General features: G+C 41.0%; 1 protein-coding gene across 2 annotated transcripts; it reads left to right on the forward strand.

The window, feature by feature from the left end:
• Positions 1–6: 6 nt before the first annotated feature.
• On the forward strand, positions 7–8236 carry CNIH4 (cornichon family member 4). 2 transcript variants are annotated; one of them, XM_069009257.1, is made up of 5 exons: positions 7–120; positions 1355–1423; positions 2238–2350; positions 6432–6572; positions 7147–8236. In XM_069009257.1, exons 1-5 carry the CDS (start codon positions 52–54, stop codon positions 7172–7174), a joined length of 420 nt encoding a protein of 139 aa, XP_068865358.1. In that variant the 5' UTR covers positions 7–51; the 3' UTR covers positions 7175–8236. The 2 variants fall into 2 exon arrangements, with proteins under 2 accessions (XP_068865358.1, XP_068865360.1); XM_069009259.1 differs by lacking the exon at positions 1355–1423 and having other exon boundaries at positions 61–143.
• The last annotated feature ends 1901 nt before the right edge of the window (positions 8237–10137 follow it).

Consider the following 10137-nt stretch of genomic DNA (forward strand, 5'->3'; position numbering starts at 1 on the left):
GGCCTACGGCAGCCGGGAGGGCCCGAACGCGGCGGGCGCGGCGGCGGCGGGATGGAGTCGGTGGTCTTCATCTTCTCGCTGATCGACTGCTGCGCCCTCATCTTCCTCTCCGTTTACTTCGTATCCTGCTCCTCCTGCGCGGGGTGGGCAGGGATGGACCCGGGGCCGGTGGGCTGAAGGCGACGGGGCGGGGGGGCTGCGCTGGGTGGTGGCCGCGGCGGCGGGGCCCGGGGGCTGTGGGGCGGCGGCGGCGCGGGTTCGGTGCCCGGAGCGCGCTCGCTCCGCGGGGCTGCGGCTCCCCGGGCGGGCGCGGCCGCGGCTGAGGAGACACAAGCGCGGCACAAGGAGCGAGTGCCCCGCCTTGGTGCTCGGGAGCAACGCGGGCCTAAAAAGTGCGGCCAGCAGCGCTTTAATTGCAAGGACGCCTTGCTCCGTGCGGGCTGTGGGCTCGTAGCTGTGGGCTCCGAGCTCCTCGGCAAGCAGGGTTTCCATGTTCTTTTGTTGGAGGCTGGCTCGCAGTCTTTGCTGTCTGGTGTTGTGCACAGATTTGACGTCTCTTCCTTACTTTTCTCAATAAAAGAGAATTGGCTTTCACACTCTTTCAATCCTGGTGGGATTTTTCAGTCTCCCCAGCTCTTGTAGCAAAACCACTCGAAAGAAATTCATCCTAGAAGGAAAAGTTGTTTGTTGAAAAATGAAAAGCCTTTACCCAAATTTTAGGAGTAGAAGAAAAATCTCTTAGTGTTCATTTCCTTGGAGAAAAGAACCATGAGCTTTACAGGACACAGCATGGCGAGGTGCCCACGTGCATCCTAAGCCTTTTTTGTAAGGACTTTTCTGTCTGAAACACTCGTATTTCAGTCTGAAAGTTAATTCAATAATGATGTTACCCTCTTATTTCTTACCAAAGTATTAATTAATTCAGTGTTGTTGTACATGTTGAAAAAAAAGTTAGATTCACTGCTTAAAACCGCGCTATTTTGTGCGGAGAGTTTAAAAGTGCATGAACTCTTTCTTCGGTTTAAGTTTTGTTTTCAAGTGCTGTAGTAACAATTTTGATACTAAAAGTACTGACCTTGCCACCCTGGTCTGGTTTAAGGGCTGAACTGAACTTTAGCACTTGTGCAACACTTGCCCTTGGAAATACATAATAAAATGATTTGGCCATGATGATAAAATGTAGCCAAGCCTTCTATCTAAAAGAGGAGTGAATTGTAACTAGTTGAAACATGCCTTTGAAAGACCAGCACAGAGCGACAGTGAATGCTGAGAGCAGAGGGTTCTCCCCTAAAAGCAAAGTAAAGCTTTGTGTATTCTGAGTTACCATACAGCGTTTCCTTATCTTGAACTTCAGATAATCACGCTGTCAGATCTGGAATGCGACTACATCAATGCTAGATCATGCTGCTCCAAGCTCAATAAAGTAAATTGTTCTTCTTTGCATTTACTGTGGTTTGAGGAAACCACATCCTTCATCTGAGTACCTGCATCTGAGTATTGCAAACAACTGGGGTGTGACGGGTATCTGAGGAGCCTTGAGTGGCAGTATTTTGCATGTATCCCTTATTCAGCCTGCTTGTCTTTTTTTGGACATCCATCTTTCAGCAAATTCCATCACAAAAGTACCATTTTAAATGAATCTGCCTAAAACTCTTAGCATTAAATCAATGTGGCCTTCCATGTGTGTGTTCCCTTTGATTCAAAGGTATTCTTTTTCTTAATATGAGAGAGAATGGTACAAGATCCTGTCAAGCCAAAAATGTGTAATTGCCAGGGGCTGACCCAATGTAACTATGTCAGTTTTTATATTGATCAGCTTTCTTATCTGTTCCAAGCCTGAGGCTCTTTGTGCAGTTTTTAATTATCTGAGTTACTAAATCCACTGTTCTCTGCAGTGATTTCAAATGAGCTCTGTATACTTTCTCAGTTCTCTTTCTCAAATGCTTGTGTGGTATAGTTGTGTTCAGACAGCTGCTGTGCTGCTCTCCAGAAATGTTTGTAATGCTTGGATAAAGCACTTCTGTTACAGTATCTTAGGGCTTGATTTCTGCTTACTTGTGTGGAATCTGCCTGAAGGTATCGATTTCTCCACACTGTGATGGAATCACATGCCTCTGCTGTCAGGTTTTTCCTGATTTTACATGATTATAATCAGATTATAATCCCAAATAGATGTCTTTTTCATAAAGGAATTTACATTTGTGCATGTAACTCTTTTCTCTTTCCCCTTTTTGCAGTGGGTGGTGCCTGAGGTGATTGGTCATGCTGTTGTAACGGTGTTAATGCTTATTTCATTGCACTGGTTCATCTTTCTCCTTAACCTGCCAGTGGCCACATGGAATATATACAGGTAAGTGCACAAGGGTTTGTGGGCTTGCTTTTTAGCACTGTTACTAGTGCTAAATCTTTAAGTGTAGTACAAAGATGAATAATATGTCATGGTGAGATGTTTCAGTTGTGTTCTTGAGCTGCTAACAGTCTTCATTGATCAAACTAACACAATTTCTTGTCATTAAAATGACAAGAAACCCAACAGGTAAAGGATATGAAACTTTTGGTCTTTGCTTGCATTCTCTCTGGTGCCCAGGAATCTCAATTTGTGGGTCATTCCCAAATTCATAGGAAATAATAGCAGATTAATTGGGATTATGAAGTAGTACTGCCAACAGAGCTGATAATGTTTTCATGCTGTTCCTGATAGTGCTATCAGCATAAAAGTGCTTAGGGTGGCATGGCTGATGGCTGTACAACCATGGGGCTGTGGTGCTGTCCCCTGCACCCTCCTTCATTTACTGACTTGTCTCTCCCCCTCATCTGCATTGGTTTTGGCCTCCTGTCCTGCCAGTTTGTATTTGGGAAGGTTTGTAGACTTTTCACCCTAGGACAGCTGTCAGTGTTACTGGTCTTTGTACACTGGGCTGCCACCCTTGGAAACAGTTTAGCTGTCAGGAGGGGTTTCCATGTGGCAACACTGGGACTGTCAGTTCAAACCATTCTTTTTATCTGGTGTCATTTGGTGTGTGGAGAACTGACCCTTCACAGGTGTTAAGCTAATTCTGTGGATTTGTCACAGTTTGTCACAACTTATCTCCAGTCACTATACTGAGGGAACCCAAAAGCCCAGGTGTTTAAGGTATGAAAAGCTGGCTGTCATTCTTGTTTGCCTGAACCTGCCAGGGCTAACTATTTGCAGGGATGGGTTGGATTGCTGGTAGAATTAAACAGGAAGTTTCACAGCTCTCATTAAAACAAAGTTGAGGATCTTTGTACTGACAACCTGGTTGTTCATGGGCAAAATAGGTATGCTATTTAAATATTGATAAATATCATTCTTGTTTTCTACAGAACTGCCTTCAAATGTTTCTAAGCTGGAGAAACATGAGACAGTATAACTTTGTGCTTAATAAATAAATGTTGCCTAAATACACACACATAGGGCATGGTTTTGCCTGGTTTTGTTTGCCCCTCCCTGTGTACAGCTGTGACTCATAGTGACCAGTATTTGGTTTGGGATCTGCTGGCAGCTTTAGGGTTTGATGTTTCATTTAGGCAAGGCTGTTTCTGCAGAGACACTGCAGGCAGAATGCATTGTCTTTGAAGCTTTGATGATTTCATGTACTGGTTACCACTTTGCTGCTTCATTTTGTGTACTTACGTTAATTTTTGAAGTAGCCACTTGCTTTCCCTTCTAAACCTGGTCAGACAGTTTTAAAAGAGAAATTATTTCTATTTCTACACTTCAGGCAGTAAGCTTTGACTGCTCTTTTGTATTGACAGCTCTCATTTTGTATCATTTTTATACATGGCATAAATATCCTGAATATCCTAAAATCCAGGATTGTTTCCTCAATTTTGGATATGCAATGTAGGCAATAAATGAATATGACAACATGATACTTTGCCTGTCCTGCCATAAGAAGTCCCAATATTAAGCCTGTATCACTAATCCTCCCTTCTTTCTGTGGATCAAGGAGTTTCTCCCACATTAATAACCGGGACTATCCCATTTCTAGTGAAGGAGTTGGAGGCCTGCAAAAGCAAGTGTGGGGTTTAGCATTTTCAGTTCATTAGGAAGTGTAGTGATAGGACAAGGAGTAACAGGTTCAAAGTAAAAGAGGGGAAATTTAGATTAGAAATACAGAAGAAAAATAATTCTGTTGAGATTGAAGAAGTCTGTGCTTTGCAGTGTAAATGATAGAAAGGTAGGATAATCTCTTCCCCTTACTCACTTTTCTTTAAAATCTGGTTAATCCCAATGACCACATGGCAGCTACAGGCAGTACTTGCTTAATTTACTAATTCTGTCAAGGATTTCAGTGAGAGGAGAGAGGTTTTGTGCAGAGGGTATACCAGAAACAAATCCTGGGAAGGATAAATTAGTCAAAAAGAGCATCAAGAGACTCTTTCAAAGTTGCAGCATGTTTATTGTAACATCCTACTGGCCCTTCTTGTTCAGCACACTCAGATGATATTTAACTTTTTTTGATGAACTTTGTAGTGTCTCCAGTGAGACATAGTTTTGTCTTATATTCTCCTTGTTTTAAAACTAAGGAAAGCATTCAACTTTTTTTTCTTCTGTGTTACATAGATCTTGAGAGAATAGGCCCAAATAATGAGATTCTTGCCATGTCTTTAAGAAGATAAAACTGAAAGAGTAAAATTAAAATTAAAAAAAAAAAAAAATCTTTACAATTCAGTGAAAATTCTGGCCAGAACTTCTACATCCCTTTAAAAATTGGGAAATCCAGAGGGAAGTGTCCTGTTGCTGTGGTAGCAGCTTCCACGGAATGGCAATACTGGAAGCACTAATGTGTGTATTTATTAAAGCTGACAGTTTACTTGTTTGCTGCAGAAGTTTTTTGCTGTGTAGAGTATGACAGCTGGCTTGAGCTGGGTTTGTCAGCATCCAGCAGCATTGTATCCATGGCTCAGTTCCTTAGATATGTAATACAGGCTGTCCTACCTCGGGGGCCTCTTGGAAGAAACACCTCACAGCTTACACAATCAAGTTGCACCATTTAAGTGTTATCATTCTTTATAAAAAGCAAAATTAATACATGCTGTCTTTATGGCAGTCATATCCCAGACATATAAGAAAATGATGCATTCTATTTATAGGATAAATTGGTACAGGAAACGTGTTCCTCCTTTTATTCCAATAAAATGTGTTACATTCCCAGGAAATGGACAATAAGTTATGTTACAATACTGAAAACAGAACAATCACTCAAAACTTCAATTTTAGAAGAGAATTTCAAACTGGAATTATTTAACATGAACTATTTTAATGGGACACAACTGTCTTTGATATTGGTCAAATATGCTGCTGTGCTTTTCAATGCCTCTGTGACAGACAATTACTGTGGTCTGAACTTTTTATTTCCAAGTGCCCTACTGCTGCTAGAAAACCTCCTTGTTGCTTGTTCCCTTCCCTTTCCTTCCCTTCCTGTTAAGGAAATGAATGTTGTAAGGGGTGGGGAAGTGCCTTTTGGACTACAAGTGGTGCCATTTGAGTAGATGAAGAAAATTTAACAAGCGCTCTGTTCTGAGACCATGTTTCTGCTCCAGCTTTAAGACAAAGAGTTAAATTCCTGTATAGAAGGAGTCTGATTCCAGGAAGGTAAAGCCTGTGTAACATCTCAGTGAAGTGATGCTCTAGCCTGAGCTCAGCTGGAGTGAGAACTTCGTGTGCTCGCATTTGCTCCCTCGAGAAATTCTTCTGACAAAAGAACATGCTGCTGGCTCAATTGTCACAGGACATAAACATTTGGTCTGCTGGTTTTATGCTTCCTTGGCTTACATTTCACTTGACTTCACTCAGCTTTTGTTCTCATGTGGGTTTGGACAGCAGAACTTGACATCTTCAGTTCTGCCCGACTCATCTTGTCGGCCTCAGTGTCTGTGCTGAGGTGTCCCAGAATGGCTGTGACAAAGGCAGGAGTAACAGCACAGATCTTTTGCCTTGGCTTATGCCATCTCATTTTGACCACTGGAGTTTGTGATTTCCTGTGTGAGGTTTTTTGCTAAATAAATTACTGATTCTTAGCTAAATTATTTTCTAGTCCCCTTCATCTAATGCACTTTCCACTGTGGGTAGGTGCTTCCCCCATGACAGCAACTAACCGTGAACAGCAATTAAAATTAACTGGAATTGGCTATTACTTGGAATCCCTCCCATTTATTTATGGAAGCTGGACTGATGTTTTTAGTGCTTCTTATTCTCTTATTCTTTCTTTGTGGGTTGTATTGGCAGAGATAGGTGCAATATCCAGAACTCCCTTACGCTGAATTGTGAAACAACTCTTTAGATGAAAGTCCCTTCTTGGCAAGCTCTCCCCCGACACTCCCTAATGTTTCAATGATTACATTTTTGGGTTTTGTTGTGTGGGGTTTTTTTATTTGGGTTTTTTTTCTTATTCTTAAACTTTCAGGTACATTATGGTGCCAAGTGGAAACATGGGAGTATTTGATCCCACAGAGATCCATAACCGAGGACAACTGAAATCACACATGAAAGAAGCCATGATTAAGCTGGGCTTTCATCTGCTCTGTTTCTTCATGTACCTTTACAGGTTAGTTTCAAAAAAATTGCTCTCAGGAACAAAGGGATTGTCTGCCAGCTATTTTTATCTCCTCTATTTTACTGCTGTAATTGCTGGTATTCATGTCTTACCTTTTGCATCCTGCTAAGCCTCAGTAATATATTTTGACAGCTATCTCTGGCCTCATTATATGCCTTTATTCATTCTGATCAAACACTGTTTGGAAACTCAGGCTATTCCTTAATCTTAAAACAAGTACAACATAAAGAGTTATATGCTTTCAGCACCTACAGTAAGTGGCCTGTTTAGAATGGAAATACTCTTGAGGACCAAGTTCTGTTTTTAAAAAATGAAGTTGATCTGGCTGAGTTACAAACAGATGTGTTCTGTGATAGGGCCACTTACTCCAAGGTGGCAGAGCTGCTGTTCCTCTGCTGCAGCACTGCTTCTGCAGTCTTGTCTTCCTAAGCAAAGCACACAGCAGGGGTGCCTTGACTTTCTATTTCAGGTTCTCTGAGTGCAGCTCTCCCGTGACACTGAGAGCTGCTCCTACTTGCACAAGCTTCAGTAATCCACTGGTATCATGTTTTCTGTTTTGTCACAGTATGATTCTGGCTTTGATAAATGATTGAGAAGTTGAAAGAGAACCATTAGCTGCCAAATCGGGTCATCACTCCAGTGACTGGTTGTGGAGCCACAGACACCTTCCGAACACACCTAGATCAGTGTCATCATGCAGTATATTTTTCCTCTTTGAACAAGAAATATTTTTCTGTATTTTTAACATAAAATATTTTCAAAAGACATTGGATTTGTCTAGCAGTTGTTTTTGTTCCTTTACAAGCCAAACTGCTGGAGCTGCTGTTTCTGTAAGATGAAATCCTTGCTTGCAGAAGTGACCTCGTAGGAATTAAATGGTGATAAGGGAAACTCATTTCAACAGCATGAGCTGGTAACGATGGTAGTTCCAGAACACATTTAAGTGCAGCTCTGATAATCTGATTCTTGCTGAGAGGTGTCAGGATGAGACTCCGGCTGCCAAGCTGTCCTATCAGAACCTAATTTGAAGCAGCACTTGGAACAGAGATTTCAAAGTGGAACAGGAGCAGAGCTTGCATCTTTGTGTTGGTGTTTTTTCCAGGCAAAAATCAATGGAATAAAAGCTACATTTTCCTCCCTTTCCCTGCCTCCCTGCAGCAACCTAGATGAAATCTTGTATTTGGATGGACTAAGATCCCTTTGGTGGACATGACACTTGTGTGTAAGAGTGCAGATTAATAAGATGATTAATACTTGCTTTTTCCCTTCAACTCCTATTTTGGCATTGAACTACATTGTGGACACCCAGATAAAGATCAGATTGCACTGGGGTGGAGATGGTTACAGAACAAAAGACTATCTGCAGTTGCTACTCCCTGAACCTGCTGTTTCCATAGCGGGTGGGGTGAATCCAAGAGTCTGTGTAGCTCAGGGAAATGGTCTGGTAACCCATAACCCCACTTTTCTCCCAATTCTGATATGACTCTGCTTCAGTGATACCAGCAAGTTCTTTTTGTGCAGCTCTTGCATCGGTGATAAGTGTATAAACCTGAGTTTGTACCCTCACTGTCCAATAACTGTCTTTAAGTTTTTTATATGTGCTTGGAAACAGGTCTCTTGGAACAAACACATCAATTAAAACACTTTAAAAAATACACTTCTGTAATTACGTCCTAAAATTTATGAGCTTTTCCTTCTCAAGTACTTGGGGTTCTAGTGTACAGCTGGAGTTAACAACTGTTTTCAGGGCCAGTCATGAAAAGGCAACACTGATGCTTTATTGCTGTAGATACCTTGTGTTCAGTGTCTGTTCTAGGAAAAGTTTGGCTGTAAATTTTTGATGGATGGAGTCCAAGTTCAGCTGTGTTAAAGATGAAAAACTGCTGAAAATCGTGCTCATTAAAAAAATACCTAAGGAAACAGCTACCCCAGCTGGATGCCACTGACTACCCAACAGCACAACATCAAACTACAAAAAGTACTGCCCTGTAATGCCAAAAGCCAGACAGGAGGTAGGTCTGGAGAAAGGAGAGCAAATAAAACTTTAAAAGGGTAGAAAGTCAGTAACTTTTTTAGCAGATCATGTTAGGCAATTAAATGATTTTATTTGTGTGCGAAAAAAACCTACTACACATATTTTGGGGGTCAGAAGAAAGGGCCTAAGTCAAGTCCTTGCTATACTGCTGACAGTAGATATATTTCACTAAGCTTGTTTCACACTGAGAAACATGAGCATTAATTTGTAAGTCCATCACTTAAACCAGCAGCTTGATATCTTACTCTAAAGACAAGATTTTGAGAGAAGAGCTTTACTATTAATAAAAATGTGTGTATGCTACGTTGTCTCCAATGATTTCCAATAGCACCTTAGAATTACCCTGAGGACATTAGATAGAGCAGACCCATTCCCTCAGGGAATTGGAAAAATTTATTACTCACTATGAAAAGCTTCTGTTCTCTACCAAGGGAAGTGTTTCTTTAGAGATGGGAGTGGGACAAAGAAGGATAAAAGAAAACAGCAACAGATGTGAGGGGAAAAGCCAGTGAGATAGCATGTGTATATCCTGACCTAGAGAGATGGAATTATGGATTTTCCCCACTTCTCTCCTCAAGAGTGAATTATAAACCATGAGAAGCCAACAAAAAAGTACAGATATGTTTTGTAAGTGGTGCTTGTCAAACATTAAGCAGTTGACACTTCTATATGAATGCAAGATTCCCACCTCAATTTTTTAATACAAGTAAGTTCTCTGTTCCTTTATAACCAACAACTTATTATAAGAGTTGTAAAAACCTCAGCAGCAGGTTTCAGAGACTACAATTCTGCTGAATAATTACACTGGTAGTGTAGAAACCTTCCTTACTCTACAGGGTCAGTGCCTGCCTCAACAGAGATCTTCACAGGTCAATGTCAGCAACAGGAAAAATGTAACTGCTAAAAACATGGTTCATTAGCTAGAAATAGGGATACTACAGTTATCTCACTCCTCAGAGGCCCACAGAGCACAGAAATTTTTATGATAGCAAAAATAAAAAACCCCCTCTGTTTTCCAGCAGAGAACAGGGTAATTTAAACCCAAGCTTATAATACAGAATTCAAGACAATTAGAACCTTGAGACTGATTTTTTAAAACAATCATCTAACTATCACTACAAATTGGTGTGAGGTCAAATACAGATTCCTTCCTACTCACTTAGACTATTTCCCTTTGGACCTGAGGTATCCAAGTATAACTTTTTGAGGAACCATTAGCTATGACTGACAGAAAACTCTTTTAATCAGTAAAATAAATCAAAGTCCTGTAGAAATTCCAACTTTTAACTGATGTTACTGATTCCTTTTCCTTACCCACAATCTACATACTGGCCAGCTTGCAAAGACAATCATCCTGTATCAGTTTTCAGAGAGATTAGATTGCTGTTAGGAATTCTGCATTTGGGGGGTTAGTTAAGCTGTGGACCATTGCATGTTTCCCCCTAATTAATCATTAGTTGCAGACTGCTGGTTATTTAGCCTGAGACAAATACTTGTCTCCTCAATCCAGTAAATTACTGG

Source organism: Aphelocoma coerulescens, chromosome 3, assembly GCF_041296385.1.
Source record: "Aphelocoma coerulescens isolate FSJ_1873_10779 chromosome 3, UR_Acoe_1.0, whole genome shotgun sequence".
In the NCBI taxonomy this organism is placed as follows: domain Eukaryota; kingdom Metazoa; phylum Chordata; class Aves; order Passeriformes; family Corvidae; genus Aphelocoma; species Aphelocoma coerulescens.

What these genes read in the sequence shown, in the direction of transcription:
- CNIH4 (XM_069009257.1), top strand. Translation starts at nt 52, where the DNA reads ATGGAGTCGGTGGTCTTCATCTTCTCGCTGATCGACTGCTGCGCCCTC. An exon ending in GCCACATGGAATATATACAG is followed by an intron (nt 2,351 to 6,431) that starts GTAAGTGCACAA and finishes TTAAACTTTCAG; the next exon opens with GTACATTATGGTGCCAAGTG. An exon ending in TTCTTCATGTACCTTTACAG is followed by an intron (nt 6,573 to 7,146) that starts GTTAGTTTCAAA and finishes GTTTTGTCACAG; the next exon opens with TATGATTCTGGCTTTGATAA.